This window comes from Delphinus delphis, chromosome 6 (assembly GCF_949987515.2).
Source record: "Delphinus delphis chromosome 6, mDelDel1.2, whole genome shotgun sequence".
NCBI classification, from domain to species: Eukaryota; Metazoa; Chordata; class Mammalia; order Artiodactyla; family Delphinidae; genus Delphinus; species Delphinus delphis.
Genome location: NC_082688.1, coordinates 95970171 through 95985673, shown reverse-complemented (window position 1 = coordinate 95985673; position 15503 = coordinate 95970171). Strand labels below are relative to the sequence as shown.

Genomic DNA, 15503 nt, shown 5'->3' with positions numbered 1-15503 from the left:
TTTCCCAAGAGACAATGCTCTTATGATTATGAGCAAGCACATGGCTTTGAAATCAAAATCAAAGCAAGATGGGGTCCAGAACCACCTTCTCCACATGGGGGGCCAGCAGGGTTTTGAGTGCCCTCCTACCCTCCACTTAGTTGTCCCCTAAAGGAATCACAGGTTCTTAAATTTGCCTACGGCAAGATTGGCAATGTAGGAGAGGAACGGGAAGTTAGGGAAAGAGCATAATATGGGACACTTTACAACACACCTGGCTCAGGCTTTTCAAAGTCAGTATCAGAGGGAAGAGGTGGAATGGGAGACTTTTCTAGATTAAAATAAACTAAAAATACATAACTGTTTGCATTGCATGAAGCTTGATTGGATCTTGATTCAAATGTTTAAAACAACCATAAAAACATCTTGGGGACAATTGCGATGATTATAGATTTGGTATTAGATTATTTTAGGAAACTATTGTCAAGTTTGTTAAGAGCAAAAATGATACTATGTAGGAGAATATCCATATTTCAGGAGATGTATGTTGAAATATCTCAAAGTGTAGTGTCATGATGTATGTAGCTATATATTCAATGGTTCAGGGGAAAATGCAAATATAGAAAAATGTTAATTATTGAACCTTAGTGGTATGCGTATGGGTGTTCATGGTACTTTGCTTTCCACTCTTCTGTGTGCTTGAAACTTTTCATAATAAAAAGTGGTGGAGGGAGTTAGGTGATCCTCAAAAAATTAAATAATTAAATGACTCCCCCACCACCACCATTTCCCACTCCTTTTTGGATTAAAGAAAACAACTTATAAAGAAAAAAAAAAAAAAGAAAGTTAGGGTAGGAGGATGCTGTCATTGTGAAACATTTCTGTAAAAGGCAACAATTTAGGGAAATCTGCTGTACAGAGCCCAGACTCCCTTATTCCCCCCTATTCAAGACTGAGGTTCTCCCCAGGATCTGCCAGGCTGAAGGGAGCTGACTCTCATAAGGCTGTGCCCCTCCGCAGGGACAACAGTGTCCAAGAATACAATGGAATGATGCAGTGCAGTGGCAGAGACCCATTTTCTCAACTGGGACCTCCCTGAAGGGCATCCCTGCTTCAGACTCCCCCTTGGCATATTCAGAGACTTCTGTTGCAACTGCACTGCAGTTCAACTTGTCCCTCTGCCCATCCCAGCTGCTCTTTCAAACTTCCAGGTGTTGTTCTCAAGAATTACCCCCACTCAAACACCCACATGCAAATCTCCCATGCAGAGGCAGCTTCCTAGGGAACACAACCAACAGCCCTACATAGGACAAAAGGTAAAAGCATTTACTGAACTGAGTACTTCATTTTCATGTGCAAATATGAAAGAAGCACAACATTTTTAATAATTAACATTGTTTTAATTCCCAAAAATTGTCAAGTAAATTTTGTTTCACATGAAATTTACCTGTTTTATTTATGCTTTGCTTTATAAAATTGTGTTTCATTTACATCATTTCCACAACTGTTTTAACTTTTAGATACAATGTTATAATTATTCATCTTTTTGCTTTGTATTTTCCAATAATTTAAATAGTCAGGAATACTTATGTTAATATTTACAGCCTGGGGTTTGAGGTTATTTTATCAGATTCTTATTTTTTAAATCGAATGGAATAAGTAATTTTATAAAGTAAAGATTTTGCTCATTGTACTTATGTGTTTTTCATTCATCTCTCTTTGTACTTCTGTCTTGAAATCACTGGTGTACTTTCAAAGAGCAAAAACTGAAGATAGAGCCTCTTCTTGTTCCTCCATAATAGATGCTAGCTTTCTACCTAAGAATTTTCATAAAATACACACAGTTTACCTTTACTTTTCTTTCAGTGACTGAGGCTTTAATGTTGTGTATTTCTGACAAATAGAATTCAAAACAAGCCAAGGCCTGCATCAGGTTGAAACCATTAAAGGCACAATGAAACCTCATAAATTAACCTCAATGGGATTTTGACATTTCAAATTTAATGTTATGTCATAAAGAACTGTTTAACTCTACAGCCTTCCTTTACCATTTTCTTGTCTTATGTGAAAATACACACATTTAATTTGTAAGAAAATTACTGAAGTGTTGGATGTATCTGGAAAAACTTGATATATCTTTTTTTTTAACATTTTTATTGGAGTATGATTGCTTTACAATGGTGTGTTAGTTTCTGCTGTGTAACAAAGTGAATCAGCTATACATTTACATATATCCCCATATCTCTTCCCTCTTGCGTCTCCCTCCCACCCTCCCTATCCCACCCCTCTAGGTGGACACAAAGCACCGAGCTGATCTCCCTGTGCTATGGGGCTGCTTCCCACTAGCTATCTATTTTACGTTTGGTAGTGTATATATGTCCATGCCACTCTCTCACTTCGTCCCAGCTTCCCTTTCCCACTCCCTGTGTCCTCAAGTCCATTCTCTATGTCTGTGTCTTTATTCCGGTACAGCCCCTAGGTTCATCAGAACCATTTTTTTTTTTTTTTAGATTCCATAAGTATGTGTTAGCATATGGCGTTTGTTTTTCTCTTTCTGACTTACTTCACTCTGTATGACAGACTCTAGGTCCATCCACCTCACTACAAATAACTCAATTTCGTTTCTTTTTAAGGCTGAGTAATATTCCATTGTATATATGTGCCACATCTTCTTTATCCATTCATCTGTCAATGGACACTTAGGTTGCTTCCATGTCCTGGCTATTGTAAATAGTGCTACAATGAACATTGTGGTACATGACTCTTTGAATTATGGTTTTCTCAGGGTATATGCCCAGTAGTGGGATTGCTGGGTCATATGGTAGCTCTATTTTTAGTTTTTTAAGAAACCTCCATACTGTTCTCCATAGTGGCTGTATCAATTTACATTCCCACCAACAGTGCAAGAGTGTTCCCTTTTCTCCACACCCTCTCCAGCATTTATTGTTTCTAGATTTTTTGATGATGGCCATTCTGACTGGTGTGAGGCGATACCTCATTGTAGTTTTTTTTTTTTTTTTTTTTTTTGTGACACGCGGGCCTCTCACTGTTGTGGCCTCTCCCATTGCGGAGCACAGGCTCCGGACACACAGGCTCAGTGGCCATGGCTCACGGGCCCAGCAGCTCCACAGCATGTGGGGTCTTCCCAGACCGGGGCACAAACCCGTGTCCCTTGCATTGGCAAGCAGACTCTCAACCACTGCGCCACCAGGGAAGCCACTCATTGTAGTTTTGACTTGCATTTCTCTAACGATTAGTGATGTTGAGCATCCTTTCATGTGCTTCTTGGCCATCTGTATGTCTTCTTTGGAGAAATGTCTATTTAGGTCTTCTGCTCATTTTTGGATTGGGTTGTTTGTTTTTTTACTATTGAGCTGCAAGACCTGTTTATATATTTTGGAGATTAATCCTTTGTCCGTTGATTCATTTGCAAGTATTTTCTCCCATTCTGAGGGTTGTGTTTTCGTCTTGTTTATGTTTTCCTTTGCTGTGCAAAAGCTGTTAAGTTTCATTAGGTCCCATTTGTTTATTTTTGTTTTTATTTCCATTTCTCTAGGAGGTGGGTCAAAAAAGATCTTGCTGTGATTTATGTCATAGAGTCTTCTGCCTATGTTTTCCTCTAAGAGTTTGATAGTGTCTGGACTTACATTTAGGTCTTTAATCCATTTTGAGTTTATCTTTGTGTATGGTGTTAGGGAGTGTTCCAATTTCATTCTTTTACATGTAGCTGTCCAGTTTTCCCAGCACCACTTATTGAAGGGGCTGTCTTTTCTTTTTTTTTTTTTTTTTGCAGTACGCAGGCCTCTCACTGTTGTGGCCTCTCCCGCTGCAGAGCACAGGCTCCGGACGCGCAGGCTCAGCGGCCATGGCTCACGGGCCCAGCCGCTCTGCGGCACATGCGATCCTCCCGGACCGGGGCACGAATCCGCGCCCCCTGCATCGGCAGATGGACTCTCACCCACTGCGCCACCAGGGAAGCCCTGTCTTTTCTTAATTAAGAAAATTCTTGCCTCTTTTATCAAAGATAAGGTGATCATATGTGCATGGGTTTATCTCTGGGCTTTCTATCCTGTTCCATTGATCTATATTTCTGTTTCTGTGTCAGTATCATACTCTCTTGATTACTGTAGCTTTGTAGTATAGTCTGAAGTCAAGGAGCCTGATTCCTTCTGCTCCATTTTTCGTTCTCAAGATTGCTTAGGCTATTCGGGGTCTTTTGTGTTTCCATACAAATTGTGAAATTTTTGTTCTAGTTCTGTGAAAAATGCCATTGGTAGTTTGATATGGAGTGCACTGAATCTGTAGATTGCTTTGGGTAGTATAGTCATTTTCACAATATTGATTCTTCCAATCCAAGAACATGGTATATCACTCCCTCTGTTTGTATCATCTTTAATTTCTTTCACCAGTGTTTTATAGTTTTCTGCATACAGGTCTTTCACCTCCTTAGGTAGGTTTATGCCTAGTTATTTTATTCTTTCTGTTGCAATGGTAAATGGGCGTGTTTCCTTAATTTCTCTTTCAGATTTTTCATCATTAGTGTGTAGGAATGCAAGAGACTTCTGCACCTTAATTTTGTATCCTGCTATTTTACCAAATTCATTGATTAGCTCTGGTTGTTTTCTGGTAGCATCTTTAGGATTCTCTATGTATAGTATCATGTCATCTGCAAACTGTGACAGATTTATTTCTTCTTTTCCAATTTGGATTCCTTTTATTGCTTTTTCTTCTCTGATTGCTGTGGCTAAAACTTCCAAAACTATGTTGAATAATAGTGGTGACAGTGGGCAACCTTGTCTTGTTCCTGATCTTAGTGGAAATGGAGAAACTTGGTATATCTTTATACCTTATAGGTGATTTCTACTTACCGCACTTAGTCACTAAGAATGTTAGGTTAAAACATAGGAAACATTAAGTCAATATATAGTTTTGTGGAATCACTGTTATTCCTTTTCTGTTTTCTTCCTTTTCTCCATATCACCAGCCTCAAACTCATCCAAAATACAATGTAGTATCTAACTACATCTGTTAGAAGAAAACAAAACCATATCCAGTTGTCACGGGGAAAGCTTTCTGAAAGCGAAACTTTAAAGAAGGAAAGTTTGAGCGCTGAGTGCTCAATTCTCAGTTATGACATAAAGGTCAGGAAGTAGGGTATCACAGCCCAAGAGAAGCTCAGGGCAGGAGACACTCATTTGTCCATACAGATGGCTGCCCTGAAGCCCTGGTGGTAAAATGGCAGAGGGCCATTCATCAATGACCTGATTTGGGATGGAGAGTGAAATGGACATTGAATAGTTATTGCTAAATTAATGAAAGATATCCATCATGACTGAGGGACTCAGAACTTTAAGTACCTCTGAGGATGACAGATAAATTGTCACTATGTCACTGCACCAGAATGGGTCCTCAGATGAGACTTCATTAGACTTGTCATAGGCTTGTTGGCCTGCTGATGTTTCACAGAAGGACACTCGGGGGATTTTGAACATAGCTTAATAGTCCCTGACTCTGCAGTTCAAGTATGCTATTGAGTAGTACAAAGATTCCATAAAAGGGAATTTATTAAGAGCTTAACTTTCCACCACCCTTAATAGAAGGCACCAAAAATCTGTGTACAGTATACTATAGTGAAACTGCTGTTGAAAGACACATTACAAAAAAAAGCACGGACTAAGAAAAGGCAGAAAAGGAAAATGAGATATCTAGATCACAGATCTCTCATGGGACGTTTAAGAAATGCTGCTATTAGTATATAGATGACCCTTCTCACAGTAAGAAAGCTGTGCTCTGAGACTGCCAGGCCAAAATAGAGACTTCCAGGTAGCCACAGAGCCCTGGTTTATGCTTCTGTCCTGAAATAATCACTGAGATCATCTCCTCCATTTGCTAAAGTGTCCTGAAATTATACGGTCACCCTGACTAATAGCAAGCTGTACTAGTCTGCTTTTACAGTGAAGCATTGCAACGAAATCTGACTGACCATATAATGATAATTGGAAACTTGCAGTTGACTATCCATTAGGAAAACCAGTAATGGGAAGGAAACCTGGTCAAGGAGTATTTCAGAACACGGGGTATTGTTTTCTGTGAAAAATCAGATATCATTAACTGGCTTTCACCTAGTTGACCCAGGAACACTGGCTTTATTAGTCCAAATATTGCTAGAAAGCATGGATTGGATGAAGTTCACTTCCATGTCAACATCACACATATTCTGGTACTGTCAGACACTAATCAAAAAGATAAGTAAACAGATACTGACATAAGCTACTCTTTGGATTGAATAATTACCCAGACATTGGAGTTTTCAGGGTAGAGCTTCCACTCAAGCTGTAGCTGACCTGTCCTACTTTACCCAGAACAGGGCTGGAACGTCCAATGAATTATGGAGACAAAGGGGCCCTGAGCAAGGGTTCTACATGTGCATAAAACTTGTGACTACAATAAATCTATTGAGAATCAGAATTCCATGCCTGTTGGTCCTAGACCTGCCTCTTCTGGTTTTCCTTGAGTAAAAATAGTATCCACCTTTTTATTTAACATTAGTAAATTAGTGTGTTTTGGTTTTGTTTGTTTGTTTTAGTTTGGCAAAGGCATTACTTGAATTTTTAAAATAGTATATATTCTTTCTCTAGGAAAAAAAGATGCTGCTGTGTCGATATAAAACGTACAGTTGACTAAGTTCGTTTGACTCAGTGGCTGAAACTGTTCTGTAGGAATCAACTGGATATTTATAGCCATGCGTATAGAGGTCACTCTAAATTTATACATTGGTTAGGAAGAAAGTGCTGTGACTGCAAGTTCTGTTTTTGCCACTCAGTGCCAACACAGAATTACATCAGAAAAATAGGAAAGTTGTAATGAAGAAAAGTCATTATACTGTCTCATGGAATGTTTAAACTTTGTAATTCCACTCATCTTAGGGACACTTTCTTCTTGGAAACTATATTAACAAGACAGCCTGCACATCAGCACAATTTTATGAAAATACACAAGAAAGACTCCTTATACATTTTTCAACACATTTCCTCTAGAGCTCTAGGGTCCTTTCATAGATATTAGTGGAGCCAACGGCTGGGTCTATGTGCACAACCAGTGTGACAACTGGGTTCTCGAGCATTCATTCATCTTAACCATTGGAGCGTGCCACTAAAACCATGGTACTGACTGTTGTCTCACTAAATTGACTGTACTTGTTAGGAATGTCAGATAGTTTGTGCATAAGGAAAATTTAAAAATCACTGGCAAGATGGTTCTTAGCAGCTGTACCAATATTTATAGCATTTTTATAATAAAAAATGGGCACAATCAAAATGTCTATTAACATAAAATGGTGAAATAGGTGTGTAAAACATGGTATAATATGCATCAAAAAGCATACAGCCATGAAAATTGATTAGCTATTCATATCTACATGGCTGGACCTCAAAAACTAATGTAGAACAAAAAAAATGCAAGTCACACAAGAATGTATACAGGAATATCCTATTTATAAAGTTAAAAGCAAGGCAACACAAGACAATTTATTGTTTAAAGTTACCTACATACATGATAGATTACAAAGAAAAACAATACAAAGATTGGTTTAATGAAAGCAGGGTAATACTTAACTAGGGGAATGAAAGTCTGGAGGAGCAAGGGAAGATTCAAATGTGTTGTAGTGGTTAATTTTGTAAATGAGGGGATGCACCTACATATACTCTTTTAGGAAACAATAGTAGTCTTCTTAAAATGTGTGCATATGACTTATTTCATAGTAATGACTGACTCATGTCACATCAGTATGTAAATATTTATGGAACGTACCTACTCTCACGTAGCTGTACATTCCACATTCTGAGTATGTAGAATGTTCAACATGAAAGATGATTCGAAAAGTACTTTTTTTTTACTTTTTAATACAAAATGTTAAAGGTATTTTATTTAGTGCATTAAACACTAGAGCACAGATTGTTCTTTCTGTATCTTTTAGTGCTTCAAAATCTTTTAACTTTTAAATTAGAGCTCTTGGATAAATTCTTTATTTAGTTTTGAAGGAATCTGTTTCTCTCCAGAGCTATAAAATCCATCAGAAGTGTAAAGTTTGAAAAGAGTATCTGGGTCAGAAATGCGTCACATTTAACAAGCAAGGAAAGAAAGCATTTCTGATCTTTTAAAGCTGCTGGCATGTTTCCACCTTTCACAGGAAAGGTTGCTTTAGGGGACTTGAAAGATTAACCAACCTGATCCATGGTTGATGTGCTTGTTGTCAGTTCTCAAGGGAGAATTTTAGACTCTCTTGTGGGGCTATCAAGCTATCTCCACCATGATTCCAAACTTATTTTAGAAAAAAACACGTATAAAGTGCAAAACAGCAATAACGTCAGAGAGGACTTCAAGCCAAGATTAAAAAATAAATCTTACAGGTGACAGTTCTAAGCTTCCAGCGGCTCAGGAGTTTTCACTCGAATGCCCCAGGGTTGGAGATTTATTACCTTCAGAAGTTCCCCCTCCCTGATGGAAAAGATCCTGGATGGACTCAGGCAAAATCCACTAAGCAAGCAAACACCCATACACTACAGTCCCGGGGAGACAGCCTGGTGCTGTCTTGGTAAAATCCATCACTAAGCCATGAGTGACATATTAATAGCCATTAAATTAATTCCTTCCTCTGTTGTATATAATGATGCCCTTTGTACAGGCAGTGGGAACAGAATGTTTCTTAAATTTAAAGTGCAACCACCTGGGGATCTTGGTGAAATGCAGATTCTGGTCAGGAAGTCAGGGACAGTGCATCTGCATTTCTAAGAGGCTTCCAGGTCATACAGATGCTGCTGGTTCATGGACCACACATTGAGTAGCCAGGCTCCAGGCAGAAGAGAAGCCAACAGACAGAAGAAGAACACCCACATGAAGCAATAAACTTGACACATAAAATCTGAAGGAAAGGTTACAAGGGTCACTTGGCATTAAGAAAATTCCCTATGGCAAGGTATTAAGGGTGAGAGAGAGAGCAATGACTTGCGATATTGTCTGCACACAGAATCACCCAGAGAGCATCAAGAAACCTGTTGTCCAGGTCTCGGGACCAATTCAATCAGGATTTCTGGGGATGCAGCGAAGCATCAGAATTCTGAAGCTTTCTGGGTGATTGCAATGTACAGCCATAGTTGAAAACAGGTGCTGAATTTAAAACCAATCTTATTACGTGCACTTGTAAACAAAGCCAACTAGTAGACTGGCATTTGAGACCATCATTTATCATCTTTGTCCACTCAGCATTCCCAATGACTACAACTGAAAGAGAAAAATCATTCTTTGGTAATAATTTTCATTTAACAACATGGGTTAGAAGGCAGGAGCTAGAAAGATAATGATGGTTTGATTGCCAGTGTAGCTCAGTTCCTTTCACTTACCCCCCAAATAATAGGTGTCGCCTGAATCAATCTGCCCACGCAGGGAATGAGCCATGGAGGCTGCCTCACCGTCCACCATCACACTCAGGTGATTCCCTTTTGCAGATAAGGACACAGAATGCCACTGCCCATCATTCAATCCAGCACCTGGAAGTAAACAAAATGGGTTAAAAGAGATTCCTATAAACCCTACAGATGCCTCTAAACAGAGCAAGTACTTGAAAACAATATACCTACCTTGGACCACCTGCCACAGACCACCAAGAACTCACCTGAACCTCACCCAGGTCATTTAGCTGGCTGGGCAATGGAGAACACCACGGAAGACACAAAGAGACAGAGAGAGGTGTAGGGTAGATGTGGGCTTGGCTAGGGGGCTCTAAGTAGGCAATTAGGTGATGTGGTATGCTGGTCACTCTAATCTAGAGGAAAGTGCTACCCATGTCAATAGGAAGAGGGGGTTGTTGAATAAATTTTGTAATTGCAGAGGGTCCTTGCATCTTATCCACCACAGTCATGGACTGGCCTGTCTGGTACTTGTTTACGTAGTAACAAAAATTATTATGTTCAGTTAGGAATATTACAGCCTATATGCACACTGCCAGGGGTGTTTTTCACTTTCTCATCACTCAATTTAGTCAGAAATGTGCAAATAGAAAAGAAAAGAAAGAAATCAGAAGGAAAGGGGTAAAGAGGAAACAAGAGTGGATCGCCCAAACATTCTGCCTTGGAAAGTGCAGCATTGGCTTCTTCAAGTCTTAGGGCCACTCATTTCCATGAGTGACCCTGAACAATCATGAAATGATAAAATATTTCCAATTACATGGCATCAGACGTATTTCAGTCTCATCTAGTCCATCTAGTTTGAGATGTTGAGAAGTACAGGTATTTTCCAAAAATATGTTATAAAAATAAAAACTTTTTCTTACTTTCGTATATTGTCATTATCTATAATAATCTGGGTAGACTATTTAGAAAAAAATATACTGGCAGTCTTTAAAAATAATAATTTAAGGGCTTCCCTGGTGGCGCAGTGGTTGAGAGTCCGCCTGCTGATGCAGGGGACACGGGTTCGTACCCCGGTCCGGGAAGATCCCACATGCCGCGGCGCGGCTGGGCCCGTGAGCCATGGCCGCTGAGCCTGCGCGTCCGGAGCCTGTGCTCCGCAACAGCAGAGGCCACAACGGTGAGAGGCCTGCGTACAGCAAAAAAAAAAAATAATAATAATAATAATAATAATTTAAGTATTAATAAAACATGAAAATTCATAGAATATAAAGTTATAAAAGCATTACATTAAAGTATGTGTGTGTGGGTACATATTCAAGCATTATATAAACATGGAAAAGAGTGGCAAGAAATATTCTTAAATATTAACCTTCATTTTTGGATGAGGGAATTGTGTTTTTCATTTTATGTCATTTTTACATTTTCTATTCTTTTTCCAAATTTGATACAGTATATCAAGCTATTATTACATTATTATTTAAAAAAAAAAGATTATCAGTCCTTTAAAAGCAGCACTGTCTCTTGAATCCGTGAGAAGAAATATCTATATTTTCTTCAAGTGGTGGAGTTGAGAATGGCCAATTAGTTGAATTGTTGACGAGCTACCAACTATGCATGACTCTCCTACAGACTTACCTGCTGCGTCTTCTATTGAATGAAAAACCTATGCTGTGTCATGCAGATAAATCCATAAGCAGTACTTGTCCCAGTACACTCACCCAGACAATTTGTGTTAGTTTCTACTAGGTTATTTTGTGGACACAAACAACCACCAAGTTTCAATGAGTAACAACTAGGGTTTGTTTCTTGCTCTGGCCCTAGGCCAGCTGGGTCTCTGGCCTCTGTGTTCCAGGCACTTATTCACGCAGGACCAAGGCTAATGCACAGCCCCCATCCCTGTCTCACGACTTAGAGAAAACGGCACTTGGGAGAATCTTGCTATGGCGTTGGCAGCTTCTACTCAGATGTGGCCCAGGCCCCCTCTGCTCACATGTCATTGGCCAAAATAAGTCACTTGGCCAAGGGCAAGGGATTCTTCCCCTTCACAGGAAGTCACTGCAACTCCCACAGCAGTCCCAAGAGATGCATGTTTCAATTAAGGGGGTAGGGGGGAGGGGAATAATTGGAATCTTTAGAAGTTATGTTGGTCAACAGGGAAGGGGGTCATAAAGAAATACTTTCACTCACTGAAAAACAACAGTGGGATGACTGCTTGATTTTTTGATGCCATGTGTGAGCATGCTAGTCAGCTGGCATGACTCTAATCTGAGCATCTTCGGGAATGTCCCAATATATTTAACTAATATATTTTATGAATGATAAAGGTACAGACTGTTTACAGCTCTGTAAGTTTAGAAGTCAACCTGTGAGAATTAGAAGTTATGTTAGAGTTCAATGGAGATGTTAGCCACCCCCCACCCTGCCAAATATGGTGGTATTCCTGGGAGAAAGTTAACCAGTCCTATCTAATTTAATATAATATTTTGGTATGTATAGCCCAATTGACCATGTGAATCCATGTCTCTCAAATGCTCTTCAAACCAGCTTTTTTTTTCCTGCTTGATCTCTCACTAATGACTTTGACACGGACTCAAGATCCACCTGAATGGGAAATGTTTCTAACATGACACAGAAGGTCAAAGATCCTGTTGCGAAAACAGCTATAACTTTGTTTTTCTCAGAAACATTAGTTATGATACTTCCCAACACTTTCTCACTTTCAGGGAGGGGACAGTTTTAAAGTCACTAGTTACTTCTACCACATGCACATGTACACACAATAAAAATGTTAGATTCTTGCTTTTTGTTTTACATTTGTGAAGCCAGAAACATTTTCAAAAACTCAACATTGGTTCATGAAAGATCATGAGAAAAGCCGAGAACTAGAATATGGAGGATTTAGGTTAGACACTTAAAACATATATTATGAAATTGAAATATAAAGTTTTGAAAGAAGTTCTGTAATCCTAGAGCTAAAGAGAATGAACAACAACAACAACAAAAATCTCTAAATGTTCCTTCCAGTCTTATCGTTTGGTGTTTCTCTTAAAGGTTACATAGTATACCTGTCAGTATGACAACTATGTCCACTTAAAATCTGTCATTAAAACCCAGTATTTAGTTTGATTTTGCGAACTATTTCCTCTCTCTCTTTCTCTCTCTCCCCCTCTCTCACCTTTTTGCCCCTCCTTTGTCTCCCTCTCTCCCTCTCTACCTATCTAGCATATAGAGTTATTTCTTGGGAGAACTTGCAGAAAGCCCTCAGAATATCTCCTTCAATTTGTAATAGATGCCATTCGCCTATATAATACAAGACTGTTCTTAGAAAAAGTGGTCATTCTAATTTAAAAATAAATGCAGGCATTTATATTCATTTTCTCCATCTATCCATTATAATTCTCATCCTTTGTTTTTCTTTAGTGTGATTGCAACTCGGCTCACTTCCGATGAAAGGACAGCCTGTTTCCCAGGCAACACTATTGTCAAAGGTTGAATGGAGACCAGAGAGTAGATTTTGTATTTTTGATTTGTGCTACTATGAAGATGATGCTAGCTCTATTACACTCCTCCAGCCCCTCGAAAGGCTTCAATCTGGGGGGATGCCATGGTTGTGGGACTAGTGTTGAAATATTAATAACCAGAAGTTGTTAATAAACAGTGCTGTGCTAAGAGTTTATATATGTTATATCCCTGGATTCTCACCATAACTCTTATTAGTGTCATTTTAAAGATGAGGACACTGAGGCTTCAGGAGAAGAAGTGGGCTATATATCAAAGGGGCAGAGGCAGACTTAGAAACATGCATGGAATGGGAATCCTCTGATACATCCCGCTCACTTGCTTAAGCCACGTAATTTATTCTAATAATAGGAGATAATGACCACAGCAGTAGAGACAATTTGGCAAAGGGTGGAATTGTGTCTTTTCTTACATAAAGGGAACTCCATCGGTGAACACGCACGCTCATTTTCTCCCTCTTCCTCTGTTGCTCCCACATTTCCTCTATTTCCACGACCCTTCCCCACCTGGGCTCAGCCATATGAACACACATGCACCAGATTATCCACTCTTGGTACATTTCTCAATCTCTTCAGAACTATCTTGAGGTAACTATTGGGAAAAATTATCTAAAACCTGGAAATACGTTAAAAGATGTCTTTTCAATGTCATTTAATGAAATTTAAGTTTCAATCTGACACATGGGTTGGGTACTTGATACAAGATTTAAAGTGGAAAAAAACTGCAGCCTGTTTTATTTTTCAACTATTTCAAATGTATAAAAGATTCCCCTTTATGTGCTACTTAAGCAAGCAGCAAGCATCATGAGAAATTTCTCTTTGGTTTTGCTTCTGAAGAATAGCACACTACACTGTAAAACCTTAAAAAGTGGTGCAATAAAATATTTATGTAATGTGTCAGTGCCAGCTTACCAAAAATTCAATAACTAATATATATGTGTGTTGGGAGAAAGGGTGGTGTGTACCCATGTGAAACAACACTAAAAAGCTATCTCTTTTAGCTCATATTACATGTAAATTATAAATCTACACAAACCAAGATTTAGGCAATTTACTGAATCTGAGTTGACACTATCAACTCAGTTCATTTGCATGCTGGCCATCACATATTTTTTATTTATAAAAAGAAGGGAAAATTTAATTTTCATTCCCAGCTTTTCAGTCCAAATCTGATTATCATAGGTCAGGCAAGATATTCCTTTCACATTCAACATTCAGGGAATGACATGTCATGGTCCTGCTTGGGTTTAAATTTTATCACTTTTAAATGCAAAGCAGTCCCTAAAGTTCAAAAGTAACATGACTTAGAAGTGAGTCTAGAAATAAACAGGTTCTTCTCAGAAAACTACAGAACATTCACCCAGTTAGAAGAAGCCTTATCAAAAACAAGTAGGTACAAAGGAAGCAGCGGCTCTGATGTAAGAGGGAAAAATAACTTACATTATTTTGAAAATCAATGTGTATATAGGTTTAAAAGGCAGTTCAAAGAAATCTATTTTCTCAAGACTACTTGGGATTAGGCTAATGTCTTCTAGTACTTCAAGTTTACTGCTAGTTACTGACTACAAACCTATAATCTTTTTTCTTTTTTTAATTTTATTTTTTTATTGAAGTATAGTTGATTTACAATGTTGTGTTAGTTTCAGGTGTAAAGTGATTCAGCCATATATAAATACATATATTCATTTTCAGTTTCTTTTCCCTTACAGGTTATCACAAAATATTGAGTATAGTTCCCTGTGCTATACTGTAGGTCCTTGTTGGTTATCCATTTTATATATAGCAGTGCATATCTGTTAATCCCAAACTCCTAATTTATCCCTCCCTCTCCTCCCCCTTTGGTAACCACAAGTTGATAATCATTTAGTTTTAAACTTTTTGATAATTATGCTTTGATGTAGGTAAACTTCTGTCACATTGACTGACACCAACAGCCTGGAGTTACCTATTTCAAAGGAAAAAAGAATCTAGTTCCCTCTAGTGGGATTATGAATATCTCATGGATTCAGTCATTCATTTACTTTAGAGATCACCAATCTTAGGTTTACATGTAAGAAGGTACAGTCATGTCAAATACCTATACATCATCACAGAGAAGATGTTTATTACCTGCTGTGACGTCCCTTACTGGATGTCCAGGCTGGGAGAGACTCAACTTGAGTTTTCCATCATTAAGAACAAGGATGAAAGCTCCTGACCTGTGTTGAAACTGACTGGTCAGCAACAGCCCTGCTCTGTTCCACGTTCGAAATTGGAAGATGGCAGACACTCTGTCCTCTCCGGAGGTGCCTGGCAAAGCCAAGTAACTCCTGGAGCTCAGGAAAGTCATGGGGACAGTTTGCGGGTGTGAGCAGGAGAAGGACACATTTCCCTGTGAATACAGTGAAAGAGGCTTTAGGAAGACACAGGACGGATGTTTCCATTTCATTGACAACAGATTTTCCAAAATTTACAGAATTTCTTATCAATGATCCAGCAATCTAGGCCTTTAAAAATTAGGCTTCCCCATGAAACTTAAATCCAGATTTACCTTATAGGTCCCTCTAAGCACTGTTCAGCTGGACAAACCTATTTCTGAGTCTCTTAGAAATTGTCCATC

At 38.8% G+C, this 15503-nt stretch overlaps 1 protein-coding gene across 3 annotated transcripts in view; it reads right to left on the bottom strand.

Annotated features, from left to right (window-relative positions):
* LOC132426755 (contactin-associated protein-like 3) overlaps positions 1-15503 on the bottom strand; it is a 187730-nt gene that overhangs the window by 66142 nt on the left and 106085 nt on the right. For 2 of the 3 annotated variants that reach the window (XM_060013541.1, XM_060013543.1), the window contains 2 exons: positions 15014-15275; positions 9378-9524 (listed from right to left, as the gene is read on the bottom strand). In XM_060013541.1, coding sequence (XP_059869524.1) covers positions 9378-9524; positions 15014-15275 — 409 coding nt within the window. The remainder of the gene's footprint in view (positions 1-9377; positions 9525-15013; positions 15276-15503) is intronic. The other variant, XM_060013542.1, reaches the window with a different exon arrangement.